The sequence below is a fragment of the Anser cygnoides genome, chromosome 3 (assembly GCF_040182565.1).
Source record: "Anser cygnoides isolate HZ-2024a breed goose chromosome 3, Taihu_goose_T2T_genome, whole genome shotgun sequence".
Taxonomy (NCBI): Eukaryota; Metazoa; Chordata; class Aves; order Anseriformes; family Anatidae; genus Anser; species Anser cygnoides.
The window spans coordinates 74729791-74749701 of NC_089875.1; the positions used below are offsets into that span (position 1 = coordinate 74729791).

The 19911-nt window shown below is 37.8% G+C and overlaps 1 protein-coding gene and 1 long non-coding RNA gene across 3 annotated transcripts in view; one reads left to right on the top strand and one right to left on the bottom strand.

Annotated features, from left to right (window-relative positions):
* The window catches only part of CRYBG1 (crystallin beta-gamma domain containing 1), a 96467-nt gene that overhangs the window by 45138 nt on the left and 31418 nt on the right, over window positions 1-19911 (bottom strand). Inside the window, exon 2 of one of the 2 annotated variants that reach the window (XM_048079179.2) lies at window positions 17765-17894. In XM_048079179.2, the coding sequence (XP_047935136.2) occupies window positions 17765-17894 (130 nt within the window). Of the gene's footprint in view, window positions 1-2699; window positions 2842-17764; window positions 17895-19911 lie in introns of those variants that run through there. The other variant, XM_048079180.2, reaches the window with a different exon arrangement.
* LOC125184710 (uncharacterized) lies at window positions 554-10022 on the top strand. The gene is made up of 3 exons (XR_007169072.2): window positions 554-1294; window positions 3897-3959; window positions 8459-10022. It is a non-coding gene; the product is annotated as an uncharacterized lncRNA (long non-coding RNA).

Sequence of the window (19911 nt, forward strand, 5' to 3'; positions counted from 1 at the left end):
CAAACAAATACTTGATTTTCAGAGGGCAAGAAGTATCCTTTCGCTGCTGAACAGGCTTCTTCAATGTGTTTCAGCTTAAGCATTCTTAACCTTGAGAAATTAGCCATTTCAGAAATCCCTGATCAAAGGCTTTGGCAGTGGCAACTTTTTAAAAAAGGAGAGAGAGAGAGAGAGAGAGAGAGAGAGAGGAGTTGCCTACTCTTTCCTTGGACAGAATGCAGGAAGGTGTTTCAAGTATACTGCATGAATCTTTAAAGCTCTGTTCTAATCTGAAAGCAAAATGCCTTCTTCTTAACCAAGAAATGTAAATCTTGTTTGTATTTATATTCATACCTGTTTATGTTAGCATCAAAATATTTCCTCTGTTTTGGGCTGGTTATTTTTTCTCATTAGCTAATGTAAGCTGCCACAACCAAACCCCTAATTTAACAAAGTAATTAAACATGTGCTTTGCTGGTCTCCAACGGATAGAAAGCATAAGCAACTTTGACTGATTTGTTGAATCAGAACTTCAGGCTGTGTCTTGAGGGATCAATTGGTTGTTAGTTTGTCAGATTAGTTCATCTGAGTCAATTGAATATGACTGAAAACACTTCTTAGAGCATGTGTTACTGAAAAAAAAAAAAAGTATTTTTACTAGTCATTAGAAATTCTGTGGTAGCTAATAGGTGGAAATACATAGTGTGAACAGTTCTGCAAATTAAACGTGCGTTTGCTAGCATATGTTCACTTTCAGTAGGAAAAAAAGCAACAAACAATATTTAGTGAAAAGTAGGTTTGACCTCTGTTGCTCACTAGAAGACCATACATAACTAGATTTCAATTAACGTGCAAACTTTAGATAGCCTTCTATATTGAACAATTCTAACAATGTACGAGCCTTCCAATTTCGTATTGGAATGCCAGGAATTTGGGATCTCTTCAAATCATAATGTCATAATTCTCACAATCATGAGAAACAGAAAGCCTGACTTCTAGCAGTCATGTGATACCCCAAGAAGTGCATTAGCCAAAAACATTTAAATAAATAAGCTATAACTCTTCAGGCTCTAGCATTCTGCACAGTGACTGAGACTCAAATATTCAATGCTTGCAGCGCCAGGCTTCGTTAGGCTGAAAATTCTGCTGGAGTATTGCTAGCACAATGTGCTATGAAAGTAGTAGGAGGAAAATTGGAAAGAAGTCTGTACAAATAAAAGCTAAGGGAGAAAAGTCTGAGCAGCACAAGATCCAGTCAATTCCCTGCTTCCAGTCCTACAGAGAGAAGATTTCATGCCACTCTCCCACTTCCCAGGTGAGTGCCCTAACTACTGAGAGAGGGAGCTGTAGACAGAAATAAAAGCTTGCTGCTTTTGCTTGTGTTCCTATATAAAACGCATGGGAAAAAAATAACAAAGCATTTGATCTGATTTTTTTTTTTAATTTACTGAGGGGAAAAAAAAGAAAGCAATTTATTTCAAGTTAACCTAAGTGATTTCTACTCTTAACCAGTTACCTTACCATCAGTAAACTAGATTTGAGTTACTTCAGTTCAGTAAAATATTTTTCCTGGTTTATGCTGACCCTTCACAACGCCACAGAAGAAAGCTTACTTTCTTTAAAAGTAAGACAATGTTCCTCTAACCCACACATTGCCTTCCTCCAAGTAACAAAAGTTTGGCACACACACACTAAACATTTTTAGAATTTCTTTTAATGTATCAGATTTCAGGTTGACAGTTTCCTCCTCAGAGGCAGAGAAAGAAATGCACTGTAAATTTAACAAGTCCATCTGAGCATGGAATTTACTCCCTCCCTCTTCCAGCTCTTTGACTGGTATGCTTATATAGGATAGAAACAGCAATAGCTGGATTTTAAACAGTTTCACTTTTACCTGAGCTCTGTATAAAGGGAACGTAGTTAAATTGATTGGGGAACTTATCTGAAAAACCAAGGAGCGATAAATACAAGACTGTTGAGCAGAGTGAAGTGAAATGAACAGAATTTTTCCTAATAGTCATATTTTCCCACAAACTATTTATGTATCCTATTTTCCACTAAGGAAGTTTTAGCAAAGCAGTTCGTGTAATCAAGAGAACAGGACCTATTTCCAATTTATTTTTTCAGTGTATAACTACATTTTTAGTTCAAACGTAAAAATTGACCATTTTGTAACAGCATACAGAATAATGAGAATACCGAGCCTATAGATTTAACTGATTTTTTGAAAGAAAATACTCAGCTCAGGAAGCATAAATATAAGTGTAAGTACGGTATTATTTCTTAGGTGCCAAAAGGAGAGATTTAGAACAACAACAACAAACAGTAAGCCTGAAAGAAGCAAATCATGCAAAATCAAATAAATAGAAATACTTCTACAAAGCTCAGCAAAGGCAAAGAAACACAAATAAAAATTGAACAGATCCTTACATCAGTATTTAGGAAAGGAATTTGATAAAAAAAAAAAAAAAGCAACAGACAGGCTTGTCAGAAAAGACATGCCTGTTCCCATCTCCTCTTCCCCAAAGCTAGTTATTTCCATACACAAAAATCCTTACCCCCTCCCCTTCTGTCAACAGCAGCATCTGTTATTTAAAGAGACACTCTATAAAAATATTGGAGATCAAATTGATTTCATGATTTTAAAAAATTAATCGTGTAGGAACCCAAAGATCTCTAGTGGGGTTTAAGGGAAAAAAGAAGAGTACCGTTCGCCTTACCATGATGGTGATAATTCTTTTTGCTGTTTACAGAAGAATAAACAAACTATGGTGTGTGAGATGCAGTCCTGTGTGTCATTAACCAAACCCTTTTTTTTTCTCAGCAATCCTCCCACGCTTTAACCCCTTCTTTCTTCTGGCAGCACTCAGTTAAAAACAAGCAAAAAAGGAAGTAGTGTCTGAAATGAGTCTTTCCAACTGATAAGTCATTTGGCAGACAAATTATAGCTATGAAAGGGACTCAATTAGAGGATAGTAAGAAGAGCTGCAGAGGGGTGGCAGCAAGTCCTTCAGCAAGCTCCTCAACAGACGCAGAGAACCTGTTGCGAAGAGCTCTGAAGTTAGTGTTGGGCAAAAGCCTCACATGCATTAATTAACATGCAATACTAGAATGTAGATATGCAACACCAGGAAAAATATACCACACACGTTGGTTCTCACAAGCTTGATTCAAGTTTTCTCATCCACGTTTAAGATGGCTAAAGAAAAAGAAAATCACTTCTGCCTTTATACAGATTCAAGAGATTGATTTATACAGGCAACCCTGGTTCTCCACCTTCCTGAGCTGGTATATTAATTTTGCATTTTTCTAGGGTATCAAGAAAAAATGAAACTAAGAAGGGATTTGAAAAAGCAGAAAACAAGCAGCACCAAAAGTACAAGCAGGAATCATTCAACATTAAAGAACTGAGAGAACATTTAAACTCTCCTGAACTTGGAAGGCATCCAGAAATAAAATTATATGCAAAAAAAATAGCATTAACATAAATTATAGTAGTAGTAATTCTCCGTGTTTGAATGTAGGAGAAGGTGAGAAAGCTTGATATTAGTTAACCTCACATCTTTGCTCTCAGCATTTCTAGCCTTGGTGCTGGGTCAGAGCTGTACCATTAGATAATCAGTCTAAAGACTCAGAAAGACATCACCTCTTTTGAGGTAAAGAGTGAAAATAAACCTATATTATCTGTGTTTCATTTTAAGATACAGGAACTTGAAAGTGCCTGTCTGTTAAACAATAGAGGACAAATGGCGAAAGCATTTTGGAGGGGAAGAGACAGTGGCTTGGAAGTCTCTTTGGTCTCTGGAACCAGAAGACACAACTAATAAATACAACCCATTTCCTTTTGTTTCTTAATTCTGAATGTAGTTCAGAAAGATAATGAATCTGATGTGTAAATGTTTTTGCATTCACTGTAGGTCCCTTTCTCCTGTTTTGTGAGAAGGCACGGTATCTTGTCACTAACTCTAAATAGTTTGTTGGTAAGTATGGGTTTAACATAAACTGTCTAATTTAGACCGATAGCTCACCATAACACTTCCCAATTCTTTATAGATTAACTATTTATGTGTAATTACTGGAGATAGGAAACGGGTTTCTTTTGCTCCACATCTAAGCGTGTCTGTGTGACAGACTAAGCTATGAATGTCTGGAAATCAGTTCTTTCTTAAGCACCATCAAATGCTGCTCTTGATCTCTTCCCTTTGCTTTCATGTAAAATTGTTGCTGTCAGTAGGAGCTTCACAGTTCTGAAAGTACATGGCATTTGAACAAGCTTTGCAACATTTCAGGGCATGTACAAGAACCTCATAAAAGTATCAGTAAATTCTATGGGCGACCAAAAGTCAGCTACTTTTTAAAAATGACAAAAAAAACCCTGCAGTTTTCACTAGTGCCACCAAGCTTACAGTCGGTCAAAAACCCGCAAGTTAGGTCAGCTAAAAATGCACAAGTGACAACTCACTATGTTTTCCATTCTGTATCTTGCTAATCAAAGAAAAGGCATTTTAAGTAGCAGTCTGGATTTCTTTGCTAAGCACAGAGTAAAGTTGATGTGTATTCCCAGAAAGGGAGTCCTAGAAAGGTCCTGGAGACCTACAAAACTGGACGTGGTCTTGGGCAAGCGGCTCTGGGTGTCCCTGCTTGAGCAGGGGCTTGGAGCAGGTGGCCTCCAGAGGTCTCTTCCTACCTCGGCCATTCTGTGTATGTGTGTGATTCTGAAATCAGGCACACTGAAAACACTTTCTCAGGAGAGTTTATACATTTTTACATTAAATGATTATTGGGCAAAGAGGAAGTAATCCTAAGGAGCCACAGATATTATTAGCCTTTGCCAAACACTGCACTGATGTGGCCACCCTGCGCTGGCTAACTGAGCTGGCTCCTCCTGGGCTAGCATAGGCATCTCAATGCGATTCTGCATCTAATGCACTCCCATGCTCAACCTGCTGTTAGCTAGCCCTGAGTGCTCAACAGATGAAGGATTTAGGGTGGCTCACTCTCTGCTTGCACTATGTAGGAAAGCTAAATCCTTGCAGTTCTAATTCAGTCTAGGGAAAATACGCCTAGGAGTAGTTTAAGTAAAACACCCAAGTGTTTTAGTCCTTCACTGGCACTAGTCCTGAATACCTAAAGATAACTTGTGATGTCATTTGGAACTTGGAAAAATGGTGTTCCTTTCACTGTGTGAAATGGTCTGAAACAATACGTAGGAAACTGAAAGTCCTTTTGCTAGCATCACAAGGTTTTTCCCCAGCTCAGGCACTGTAGAAAACAGGCTGTCAGAGGCACACAGGGCAAGAGACAGAAAGCTGTCCTACTAAGCGCTGCTTTGTTATTGCAAGGCTGTAAAACTGCAAAAGAATAAAGACAAATTGGACTGCAAATTGGACTGCTAATCTGACCAAGCCCAAATTTCATAAAGCTAACAACAAAGAGAACCGCATGTTTGGCATGCTTGCTTTGGGAAGTAGATGTGACAGTCCTGAAATAGGAAAAAGTCACTGTGTGTATGTTTACGACTGAAAACGATCCAGGAGGATGAAAAATGACAATATTTAATCAAAGTGTATTTAAATGTGAAATTAATAGAATCTCTCTTCTCCACAGACAGTCTCATTAAATAGATAAAAATCATGCAACGTAACTTCCATTACAAATTATCCTAGGGTACCATTTGGGATCTTTAAACAAACAGAACCTTTCAACTGAATTGTGTCTCAAGTCAACCCCCCAGTATGAAGGCAGCCAGCGTAGCAGGTGCTTTGGAAAATCTGGGCTTGATAGTCTATGTGCTTCAAAGAGGCCTCTTCTAAAACGTAAGAAGTGTTTACATCCCTTGATAACTTCTTTGATGTACAGAGTTTTCATCTTGCACAGATGAAGAGTATTAACTACAGGGAACTATTATTACTAAAGTACCTTATCCTGACTTTATAAAAGTGGCCGGACATCTCATTTTACATTTGAATTACAATGTTATAAATGTTATAATTTAGTGTTTATTCTAAATAACAGTGTTCACCTGAGGCTCCCAGAATTCCCTCAAACTAATTATTATAATAATTGTCACAGAGAATTGCCTTATTATTAATTACAGTAAACTTTATAAAACCAGTACAGAGCAGATAGGAGTGACTCAGGACCCACTGGTTCCCTGCAGTGGGCAAAAATTAAATCAAGTGGAATACTCTTGCAAACTCTTTGCTCTTAATCCCACGATTATATCAGTATCACTTAATATTTACCACTAAGCAACAGAAACTTCTAAGAGAACTTTATAATGAAATGCACTTATATTCTTAGATATGTTTATATTAGGCTCTAAACAGATGTAATTATTATATAAAGCATTAAAATAAACAATATGTACCTGTCCAGAAAACAGATATATTATTACTTCTGAAGAAAAAGGGAGATGCGTGTTTTCCTGCTATTATGGATCTGTTATTACAGACATGCTGCATTAACCTACTGTGCACACAGACTACTAAACGTTAACTGCTAAAGAGATGTACCTACAGCTGCATTTGAATCTCACTGGTATTACCAGTGGATAATTGGATGAGTGTTCAAATTCCTACCTGGTATTCTTAAAAAGAGGAAAAAAAAATCAGGTGCATGTGTATTTTTTGATTAAGAATAACGTAATAGGGAATTGCATCAAGCTAATTTAAGCTCTGCAGGTCACAAATACCAACGTTTCCAGGAAATGTCAAGAAATACACAGGATTATTGATTCCACACTTCAATTTCTGCATAAAGATATTAGTTTGGACACTGGCCAATCCAGCACGCTCTGGGACTGCATCGGTGCCTGTGGCTTAGAACAAAGAGGCATTACGAAGAGGCACTTTTTGAGTTAACCATTAAAAGCAGGAGGGTTAAGCAAATACAGTTTTAACTACCAGAGTTACTGTGTGCGGCCCAAACTGACTGAGAACCTTTCTAAATAACATCTGGTAAAAGCACTGCTCCCTTAGCGGCTCTGGGAGGACCACCTTGCACGAGCCCACTCCGCTGTTCCTCAGTGCCTGAGGCCACAGGAGGCACCTGGGACAGCCTGGTGAAAACCTGGGAGGCTGCAAGTGCTTCCTGTCCACAGAAACAAGGAGCGTGTGTGTTCTCTCCTGTTCCTACTCCACCACTCCCCTCCTACGCCTTCCTGGCAGCTGGCTGGGAAGGGGTGGGAAGAGAAATCTCTGCTACGCCGTGCAGCTTCCCCCAGCTACCTAACCTTTTTGTCTGCAAGTGACTCCAGCTTCTGTCTCTGCTGCAACTCGGGCTTTCCCAGCCAGCCACACGAGGAGCCTGATGAGTCTCTTCTGAACAGCAGCCAGCAACAGGCAGGGTGAGCTGCTCTGTCACTGGGCAGCTGCTTAGAAAAAATAGGACACAAAAATGTATATACCTTTCTCATGTTTGGAAAGTTGTTTTTTTTTTTCTTTCTTTCCTGTTTTTTTTTTTTTTTTTTTTTCCAGCTCCAGGAGCTGTAAACTTATATGTTCAAAATTAAGTCCTACATGCCAACGAAAAAACCAGACCCTCAGCATTCCCAGAAGCAAAATAATCAAAACTCCTCTGGAGAAGAAGGGAGGTGCATATTCAGAACTACCACTGATAAGCCTTCTAAAAATCACAAGTTTCTCGAGAAGAAATACCAAAATGTAAACAGATCTGGATGTCCTTTTTATCTAAATACTGGTTTCTAAACATTTACCATGTAGTTTGTTCAGATTTTTCAAACTTCTCAACAGCTAGGCTCTTCAATCCCTATATTCCTCCTAGACAATGCTCTTTTTCAGCAAATATACTTTAGAAATCAAATAGGTAAAATGAGAAGAAAAAAATGGGGGGAGGTGAAGATGGGAAAAGGAAAGAGGTTGTACTTTGCTTGCATGTCATAAGGTGTAATTTAGAGGAAATTACCTTGTCATGTCCCATTTTAAAAAGCAACGTTTGTAGAGTAAAACATTATATTCTATTTAAATTTTTAGATACTGTTTGCAACCACAACAAACTCAAAACTTATCTGTTGAAATGTAACCCACTCTGCTTTTGAAAATTATCTGAACAAAGCTAGTTTGTAGGAATAGAATTATTTTTAAATCTCTAATTCTCACTGAAACAGATTAGGCAATTCTTTATTAAAGTGGATCACTCTTTCCACTTGCAGATCTCGAGCTATGGCTGACTGAGTGCTTGTTTTAAAGGGATAAGTGAAGAAGCATTCCAGCATATTCACTGTAATTCGGTTCTCAGGACAATAAAACCAGAAAGATGAAGTTTTTCGTGACTGCCCTGTGCAAACCCATTATTATACTGCAGTTGGAACTGCAGAGCAGTAAATTACACATGTATCATTTATGTACATGCACACACTTTCCTAGTTGTCCCATACGCTATATAGAGTATAAAAGAGCAAGAGCCTGGTCAGGAGGAGTGAACTCTTACTAAAAGCTTTGTGTTGCAATCTTTGCAGATCTGAGGGTGCACAGGTGTGCTGTGGATATGCTGAGCCACCTGATCATGTACCATGGCAAAATGGAAATACGGTTACACCCTGAGAGAGAGCACAGCTGGCTGCCAAGGTCCCGAAAACCTTTCCAACACATTGCACAAGTGTGGAAGTGGTACAAGAAAAGCATGATGCAAAGCAGTCTGCAGCTCTCCGCACGGATCACTACACAATAGCCTCGCATGGAGGCCGGAGACAAACTCCCAGTGATACAAACAGCAACTTCACAGGACTGTACTTACCGAGGGAGAGAAAAGGGAGGAGTATGCCCTTTGGGAAGAAGGTGGAAAAGCGCCTGGTGTCATCCTAACAAAGACTTACATGGTAGCATGAGCAACGCCACTGGGATGTTGAAATGCTACCCAGCTGGGTGTTTGGCATGATGATACACGAAGGTGGGGTAGATAAACGGTGCCCACTGATAACGCTGGACTGCCCAGCGTGTGCTCCCGCGTCACCATTACCAGGCTCATTACGCACGGTCCATATTTGATCACTGACGACAGACCTCCTCACTGCTTTGCAAGGCATGAATGGCTCACTGCTTGGGGACAGGCTGCATATTATTCAGTGCTTCGGTTCTGAAGAACTCAGCACTATCAGACATTCTGGATGACTGCTCGTGTGGCTGCCTTTTAAGCAGTCACTAACCATCTCTAACACATTTTCACCCATTGCATCTCCTAAATTTCTTCACAGCATTACATGGAGCGTGTAATAACTAAAATGAAATTAAATTCCTAGCGTAGCTCAACACAAAGACTATGCGTGATGCAAGTCTAACGTGAAGTTGGACATGGCTTCTTTATAATTCTCTTGTTTCAAGGCAGATGTGTTTTAAGTGTTTGGAAGGAGAGTGCTCTCAGTGACATCTGTCTTAAGTTGCAAGCCAAGAGTAAATAAATGTATGTTGTCTGATACATGTTAATGTTTTTTTCTTTTAAACTGCATGTAAGATGTTTTCAAGGACTCTCTCAACCAGCTGCAAGAACTGGACATAACCTAGAGGTTATTTTTAGGAAATAAGAGAGCTGGTGTCTTAAGCCAGGTTGCAAATAGCAAAATCAAAACCTTTTAAAGTTAATACAGGAATGAATTTGTGGTTCAAATGGGGATAAAAGGTATAACAAGCTGGGAATATGGAAAAAAGTGGAATGACAAGGAAATTGCAATGATGCCATCCGTCTAGTCAGCAGAACGGTATTTTATTAAGCACAGAAGTAATTGGCGTTGAGCAATGCTCAGAGAGCTTCTGTCACAGATAGCTGAGAACCTCTCTTGTGCTCTAATTACCTCTAAATTTCAAGAGGTTTTGGAAGATAAAAGGATGAGCAAGTCTTCAGTGTGCTGTGTTACAAAGCCAATTCATAATAATCAGATAGTTTTGTAGCGCACCTGGTGTCCAAGCATTTTGATATCTGGAATTCTCAGAATTTTGGTCTCTCCCTACACAGTACATATGACTGAACACATATAACTGACTGCTGGATTCCTCTGCCTTCATTATTAATAAATACACTTGAATAGAGGGCACCTAGTCATTTTTTCTGTGAAAGAACCATAGTTTTGTATCAAGGGCATCTCTGCTGCAGTGCTATCTATGGTTGCTGTGTCCTGGGAAATCTAGGCAGAATGATGATTAACCAAAGGCATGTATTATTATGGATACACTTAACTCAGTAATTCTTAACTCTCTTGTATACCTCACATCAATCATGCTTGAAGGAAAATTCTAGTATGCATGGCTTACATTTCTGGGGATGCAATTACCACAGTAGTTCTTCTAACCAGAGACAAAATAAATCAGATCTGCATTAAGACCCCATTGGTAGAGTCCTAGAGAAGCGCAGCATCTTACTGCATCTTCTGAACACTCCTGCTTTGGTTTTGGTTTTGATATCTTTCCTATCTGCTATGAATTTAATCTACAAACAAGTAATTACTGTTACTTTGGTTTGGGCGTTCTTTGGTTCCATCCTTTCTTTCTCTCCTCTCTGGTATCCCTGTTGTGCCCTCTCCCTCTCTTACTTAGGCCCTGACAAAGCACAGACACAGATAAAGCAATGAAGTGCAATCATCAGAAGCAAAAGTGCCTAATGTACACAGATTCATAATGTTTATCTTTTTTTTCTTTATTGCAGACATGATATCTGAGTTCCGCCAGCCTGTGAAACATCGCCAGTGTTGACTTACAGCTGCAGGTGACTGTCCTGCTGTCCTACAGGTACACTGGTACCCATGCGCTATGAGAAGTGTACAGGGGCTTTGCTACTTCTCTAGTTTTTAGTGTGAATGCTAAGAAATATTTATATGAAAAGACAGTACCATAAGTTATTTAAGCTGAAAAAATTAACAAAAACGTAGTTCAGTCTTCCTCAGCTACTTAGCACTGTTCTTTAGGAAGACCTGGCCAACATCCTATTTAGGAAGAAAAGGACAACATGTGGGTTCTTGCTAGCAGGTGGTATTACATAATGGCTGTCGGTACATGCTGGGGCCAGTTTTGCCTTGTCTACATGACACTGAGCATCCTTTTCTGTCAGATATACTCATGTTAGTCAACACTGCTATTACATCTGTAGACCGTGCTCTTAAATATTCTCTTAATGGAAAGCCTACTGACAGAACCTATCTCCAAGTTACTCTCCCTGCAGTCCTTTGTTGATCTTAACACTTTACCAGATCATTTTGGGTTACTGGTTTATGACACTACTCACCAAATACTGTTGAAAAGTAATTTAAGATACAGTGGCTTCTCTGAGCACCGGTGTCTGTGGGAGACATCGGTGTGACTTAAGTGATCACCTTTTAAATTCTGTCCCAGTTCTGTACGTTCTGGCTTCTATGATGACTTCAGTATTATTTACATTTTGTTTCTTATTGGTTGTTGTGTTGTTGGTTTTTTAATTATGAATTGCATATTTATCAACTAAATCATTCTGAAAGAATATTTCAGTATTAATCATCTCGAACTATTGCAAAACATAGCATGACTCAGAGCTAAGCATCCTATAAAAACTTTAAAAGTTTAAACAACAGACAGAGCAAATTAAATATTTGCCAAGTGTAGTATAAATCCTTTGTCAACCATATAAGAAATGCTGGCAGGGCTAGGACAAAATGAGGCATTCTTTTTCCCTTCCCACATCTCTCCACCCTACTCAACTGGTTTGGTTTGAAAATTTGATTACTTTTTTTTTTTTTTCCCTCCATGAATTTCAAAGCAAAGACTTCAGTGCTCTTTCCCTATTAACATCACTTTCTTGCCCAAACAACAGTATGGTTGAAGCCTAAGAATAGGTACAAATTACATAGATAGGATAAAAGGAAAAAAAAAAAAAAGCAACTCAGATGAACTATTATAACTTTCTCATGTTTTCCTAGACTTTTTGACCACAATAAGGAATTATGTGCTGGGCAGCCAGCACAATAACATCCTATTAAAATCCATATTATAAGCCACACAGACAATGAATAATGTAGCTATTCTAAATTTTGTCAAGAGAATTCTCATGTGATCCATGCTTCATCACATTTGATCTTTTTCCATTCTCTCTGTACACTGTTCACTTCAATTCATATAAATACATCAGGAGGGTGATCCCAAATCCATGGCTCATGGAAAACTTCCCCCAAATTTTAATAAAGCCATACACACATGCAAATATATATAAATCCATCTATGTATATAAAAATATAAATAAAATTCTTATATCTACTCTAGCCTATAAAAATCTCTATTGCTGTATTTTTGGTTCACTTAAAGCACAGAAATTTATTTCTCCAGGTTTCCCATAAATTAGTGCCTTAGAGGCCCACTGCATGCAGGTGGCTGTCACAGACAAATCTGGTTATTTACAGAGGTTAAAAGTTATGCTTTAAAATTTAAAACATGGGAGGCTACTCTCTTCTCTGCCGGAATGACATTGGGGAGCATCATGTTTAAAAAGTAGCCCTACTGGAGTAAGTACAAGCATGATTATTTGAAAAGGGAATAAGTAAATGCCAGCTTTTTGTTGAAGAATATTATGTGGAGATTGTCATGGGATTTTGTACCTATCTTCCTAGTAACAGGGGTGGAAAAAAGAGGAATATGATTCAACTCGTTAAGCCTTGGAGATAGAAAGTGACATTATTTCAAGGAAATAAGTCACACCCGTCGGGAGGAGGGTGACTGGAAGCATCGTGTGGCAGCAATGAATTATCTGCACTGAACACACAGTACTAGTGAGGCGTGAAACCCAGATTTAGTGACCCTTGCTATATTGCCCACACTAGGAATGACAGGAGTTCAACAAGGTAGAGAACACAACGGTTATACTGAAGAAGAGGAAGGAGAAAACAAACAAACACACACCAAAAAATACAATTAAAGTACATTACTTGACACAACAGTTGGACATAAATGTAATTAAGCTGATAGAAACTCCAGCAAGAATTCTGACATCCAGCACAACACTGAGCAGAATATTTTCCCTGATGGCGTTTTTTTTTTCTTTGTTTTGGTAATACAAACAAACTTTGTCCTGCTGCAACATTTACTCCGCTAGGAAGGTATAGCTTATTCCAAACAGTTGAGGACCTATCCAGATTTTAAAAGAGAACAAAACAAAACCAAGAGCAAGCCCACCCCCCCACCTTCCAGTCTCCTCCTTAGTAACTGCCTTGCTGTACCTGCCCTTCAGCTCAAAGGAAGAAAATCCTAAAATGTCATGTAACTTCCCCTTCCCTTTTCCCAAGCGTTTGCACAAAGTAGGTTGTGTGCTTTCTTGATTTTTTTTTTGTTCTCATCTAGAAAACATACAAAAGCAAATACTCTCGGCCCCTGCATGACTCACTGGTAGGACTTTGGCTATAGGATTTTGTTTAGCTTTTTGATTCCAGGCTGAAGAAGGATTCCTTTTCTTCTTTCTGTCTGAAATTTTGGGAGGAGATTGGTTAACCACTGAAAGGCCGTATCTGTTGAAAACTGTGGTGAACCTTAAGGCAAAAACTTGCTCTCCTCAGGGCAGGCTCCTCTCACCTATCTGCAGACTGATAATTCTGTTGTCCTACTCTTCACCTGCTTTCTCACTTACTTGGTACTGGACGTTTATCAAGCGGCAGTATAAAATGCTTTGCTTGCACAATTTATAACTGGCAGTTTTGTTATTTCTTGAGAAAATAAAGCACTGTAAGGAGAAACACTATGAGGACCTGGGCTGGATTGCTCACGTTACTCTGAGCAAGGCAGAAATGAAATTGAAAAAGTAGATGAAGAATCCCAAACTGAAAATATCCTAGACCTTGACTAGCTTATCATCTTGTAAAACGAGTTAAAGAGCAGGAGGACTTTTGGATCTGTATATCTGCTGTCTCAGGAATATGGCAAAGGCAGTGATAGAATAAACTCATTTAATCCAGTAATTTGACACAGAATCAAAATGGGCTTCCATAGCCACACCTGGGTGTTAGAAGTACTCCACCCAGTTTTCTTAGTTAAATATTCATGTCATAGGACTGAATCTTTGTGTGAAAGGCAGTGGCTGTGTTCAGGTAGCAAGTAGGTGTGAGAACTCTTATCTAGATGGAGAATCCTGAGAAACCTTTACGCAGATACCTGGTTATAGGACTCAAAAAATGACTAATCGACATCTTGATGTAAGAGGAGAGCCAGTGTTAGAGCACACGTATGGGACTGTTAGAAAAAAACTGTTTAGACCTAAATATCCTGCAAGAAGTTTGAAAGTCTAGATTTTTTGTCATCATTGCTCCTAGTGAAGAGGAAATGTACAAATAATGAAGGAATAAAACATTATTTACATTCACTCATTTTACTATCAGCAGAAGGCGATCTAAATTTAAAATTGTTCTTTACAGAAGCAAATACATTTCCTATCAGGAACCTATCAGCTTAAAGCCTGTAAACTGTCTGTAAACTACATAATTTAAGGTCATTTGAGTTTGCCATATTGCAAGTAGGACTCCTCTATTTGTATTGGCATCCATTTTATCCCTATTGAAACTGTATGACTACAAAATACACATTTATCTGTGTTTTAGTCCTCAAATTGAATTATTGTTTATTCGAAGAGAACCGAATGCAACAAACATTCAGGAAGTTGCTTCTTCATCCATAGTAAGAACACTGGCCACGTCGCTTTATGAATTTGAACAGCCTTAAAAATATATAAAAAACTTGTCCTAAAATCATGGCCATAACTGTCTCCTTCACGTAGTATAGGCAATATGACAGCTCAAATAATCTTCAGTGTGGATCTGCACAGACACTCAAACATAAACAGGAATCTAATCAAGCTGTTTTCCTTCATTTACAGACAAACTCAAAGACATAAAATATTCCTCCTATATAGATCCTCTGAGCAAAACTTGATTGTGCAAACATAACCAAGTACAGAATGCATTACTTGGATAAATGAAAGGAGTAAGCTGTATTTTATAAATCTAGATAAAGAGTACTTTGCAGAACTAACATCTACAAATGTTTTGGCTGTTTTTGTTGTTGTTTCTGTTTTGCTTTTAAGTGTTTAATAGTGTTAACAAACTTTTATTTGCCAAAATAACAAAAGACAAACTGCTAAACTTAATTTCTTTAAAACAAATGTTTTGCATATTAGAAAGCACTGGAAGAGTCAAGAAAATAAAATATATTTTTTTATTTTTTATAATTTATTGATTTCTCATAGATCTAGTTGCCCCCAATGATTTAATGAATATATGGTATTTACATATTTAATAAGCGCACTGAAAAAAATGTTCTTGATTGTTATATAGCTGTTATTTTCAGTTGTTCAAATCAGAAGCTTACTATAAAACAATGTGATATATTCCAGACTGCCTTGCAAAGGGAAAAAACGGTGGAAATCTTTGTACAGAACTAGAAATTCATCTGAATCGGCATCAAAGGTATTTGATGAGAGAACAATATTGATATAGAACGACGTAGCTTTTTTTTTGAAAAAGGATGTAGTGAGACAAAATATTTTATCCTTGCAATTTTGGCAATGCAACACTATCAAACAAGTGAATTTAAACATTTTTTAGTTTCTACTGCTTTACCACCACTATTTATGAAAGTTAAGTAAAAAGAAGAGAGGAAGAAAGGTGCATTGTATATCAAGAAAAGTTGCTGTGAAGAACTAGAATGGGTAAGATGAAGATTTGTTAAACAACTCTGGAAGAAGATGAAAGGTGAAAAACAGGGTATATTATGATAGAAGTTTATTATACACTAGTTAATTGGGTGGAGAGAAGACTGTTTTTTGATCAAGCAAAGGAAGCATCCAAAAGGACAGAACCTGACAGCTTTAATTACTTCTTGGAATTAATTTTATTTTTTTTCTGCTGGAAAAGAAATACACGACAGAGACAGTCCAACAAGTTCTTGGAATATGCTGGGGACAGCTTTTTCTTCAGAAGGTGAAGAAAACTATTAAGGGAGTGGCTATTTTAGATCTTCTGCTGACTAGTAGGCATGAACTGGCTGAGCGGAAGGGAATTTAGGTGAAAGTGAACTTTGTCATTTAGCGATCACTACTACTAAAAGAAAAGGGAAAACAGCAATATATACATTTTTTTTTTTCAGAAAAAAAATAAAAGTAAACGAGCTCCAGAGACAGATAAGCAAGGTTTCTTAGGAAGACTGTTTAATTACTAAAAGAATGCAGGAGAGCTTGTCTGTTTAAGTCATTGCTAGAGTCAGGTCTTAATTATCTGAGGTAAAGGGAATAACTTAAATTAGGCAAAAACAGAGGATAATACAAATTAGGCTGTGTAAATTAGTCTGCAAGACTCTTTTTAGTACATTCACCTTTAAAAGACTTATGAACAGATTTCTGTAGAGAGGAAAGCAACAAAGAGGAGTCTGGTGCAAACAGCTTATGCTCTGTGTCATGCAGTTTTCTACCACTCTCCCACAAGAAGTGCTGAGGGAAGACAGGGTTTCATTAAAGCCCAATCCCCATAATTCATCTGTCATCATCAGTGACTCTACATTATTATACACAATACCAGATTATCCCAATACAAAAGAACTGCTGAATTTTCTCTCTCTCTCTCTCTCGTTCTCCACCCTGATTCCTATGAAAAAGGAAATTAATTAATTAAAAGAAAATTAATTTCCTTGATTTTTTGTATTTAAACCCGACCTTTGTGAGAATTCCTTGCAAGGAGTTAATACACATGTCCATCAAAGACAGTGACACTGTGAACAGAAATTTGTTCTATTGGAAAGCTAAGTCCTCGGCTTCTACTGTAATAGAAATTTCATCCCATTTACAGTACGGCAGCATTTTGCAGTTACATAACTGTGAAGAACTGTGCTCTGTTCACGGGCGTGTTTCCACAGTATCAGTGGAAACAAGATGCTGAATGAGACCACAAGGGATGTTTGGGGTTTACATTACTTGTCTATTCAATTAAAGACCAATGAGCCTTTTCCAAAGGCTTCGTACACAAATTATTAGATGAGATTTCCAGGCTTGACCAGACTAGACAAGATATTTATTTTATAAGATATAATAACAATATAATTTTACAAGATATAATATTTTAAAGACAAAATATTTTAGGTTCTCATCATATATACTCAGATGAATATTAGTTCCACAACCAAGAAAAAAATCAGCTTTTACAATTACTGCACTTTTGTTGAAGTGGAAAAAAAAGTATTTCTCTCTCCATGGTAAGATTAAAATAAAGACAAGAATGGCATTGCACAACCTTGTCTGCAATCTGCAATGAAGTTCTCACATTAGAACAGAAGTAATTAGCATTTTCCCTAGCTTGCTTCCATGCAACAATACTGCTGCCAAGCAAATGAGTAACACTACATGAACTACATCAACACTAGAAAACTAATGCATAGCCATTTCTCCTTCTCTGGAATAAAACTTTACATGGGAAACAGTACAAGTTAAGTGAGAAACTATGAAAGCGTAAGTGCTGTTCCTTTATTATTTGGCTTATATATATTTTATGAACAAAAGGAAAAAGGCATATGGTTTGTGAAAGCTTGTGGAAGATCTCCTCGAGCCATTTCCTTTGTTGGCTGTTCTTGCCAGCTATAGTCATTATGTACCTTCCTTATTTCCGTATATGATATTCATTTGAAAAATTTCCAGTACTTCAAACATAGGTCTTTCAAAGGAGGATTACAATTATACCTAGTGTTAAATTCTGTTTTCAGGTTAGTTGTCCTTTTTATTATATATATATATATATATATGTATACACATGCTTTATGTAAACAGATCCTTAGTAGTCTCTTACCTTTCTAAGTGCTGCTGGTAATGAGGCAGTAGACATTGATATCGCTGGAATAACATAAGCATGTGGACAGATTACTGATGGTAGTTGGTTTTCTTGTACAGTATAGCGTCTGCCTGATATATCATAGTACCTGAAAGGAGAGTAAACATTGTCCAATTAATACATCCTACTGAAATAAAGTCTGAGCTAGTATCTATTGTATTTCTTGACAAAACACACTAAGCTGTTTTCTCCTGTTGTAGTAGTTTTGGGCCTCCAGTACTTCTGAAGTGTATAGCTTTTTTTTTCTTTTTTTTTTTTTGGCCATACTACTCACTGGTTTTATTTAGATATTAATTCATCCCAGCTGCTTCAGCTATCTGAAACTCTAACTTGTCAGCTTTTTCCTGATACAAAACCAAATGAAACTGATTACAATATTCAGCAAGGTAACCACATCAGAGCCACAAGGCAGAAAAATTAGTCCTATTATCTTATGACACTCCACCTCTACAGACACAGCAGATTACAACATTTGGGGTTTATAGTTCCACATTACATCACACATTCTGCTGACCTTCCTTCTTGAAGCAGTCTCAATAAAGAATCAGTTGAATTGACGAAACAGAAGGTCATTTATTGGAAAGATACTGCCACAATGACAGTATCTTTTTTTGCTTACTTTTTTTCAGTGTCAGTTTTGAAATTCGGAATGCAAAGAATGTAGAAAAGTTCATTTGGTCTCCTCATAAGTGAGAAATAAACAAGTAAAAACCAACCACTGACAACTTATCTTTTTAACTTGTCTTGCATTTCACCATCTGAAAAAAAACAAAGCAGCAAGAATACAGAATTCTCTGAAGATACGGTTTCATTAAAAATTTTGATTTAAAATGGCATTTTATATATTTAGTCCTTTAGATGAGTCAACGGTTAGTTAAAATTCATCTTTTTTAATGGATGTATTTTGATATTTTTATTTCAAAATCAGACTGCATTTTTGCATGGATCATATGATAATTCAGGTTGGAAGGGCCCCCAAGAGGTTTCTTTCTGGTTCAACCTGCTGCCTGAAGCAGGGTCAGCTATGGGATCAAGCCAGGTTGCTCAGGGCTTTAAACAGTCTTGAAAGTTTACAAGAACAGAGACATCACAATCTCTTCAGGCAACAGTGAAAATGCTTTCCCTTATGTCCAGTCTGAATCTCTCTTTTCTCAATTTTTGCCTGATGTCTCTTATCCTCCCACCATGCACCACCGTGGAGAGTCTGTCTCCGTCTTCTTGGTGACCTCCCAGGTGTCATGGGGCCTCCAGGTTCCTCCTCACCTCCCCAAAGCTGCCTCTTCCCCCAGGCTGAATGAGCCTCAATCCTCCATCCTCTCCTCATAGGGCAAGTGTAACCTTACAGGCACACCCCGACTGTATCGGTGTCCTTCCACTGAACTCACCCCAGTTTGAAACACTGACAGATTTTTAGGTATAAAATAACCTCAGCAAATTGTCTTCAGACAAAAAAAAAAAAGTATCAAAATGTTTTTGTTTGTTTTGTCCATAAAATACATGTGTTTTTCATTTCAGTTAGATCAAAACTCCCTTTCCCATAGGCTTTTCCTCCAGACTCATCAAAGTCCTAAATCCAGCTGTTTGTACAGCTCTAGTTGCAAATTTAGTTTTCTACCTGATTGTCATACTGTTTTCAAAGAGTAAATAAGGGAGCAGAGAAGCCTCAGGCTTATTTAGAGAGGTGTTCAGTTTATTGCATAATTGTGGTGAAAATGTTTTGACATTTTAACACATACCCCAATAAACATGTGCAATTATTTTGTTTATTTACCTATTTTTAAGGAAGAAACTGCACAGCTCACAGTGGCTGGTTACCTTCTCCAAGCCACAGCTGACTTTAAGCTGTCCATCTGGTTTTTCATTTTCTGCCTGTCGTCTATACAGCCTCTGCCAATGGAGGCTGCTTTGGGGTGGTTCCACATAAATTGTAGATGAGATAATTCAATTGTCACGTTAACCAGCTGCTCATCTAATACTGAAAGATTCTGTTACATCCTTCCTCATCAAATATGTATACCGGAAGCTTCTGTAGCAGTGCTCAAGGGAACAACAGCACGCTGAGGACTATCAGCTTGGTGACCAAGTGATTTTCCCTAGCTTGCTTC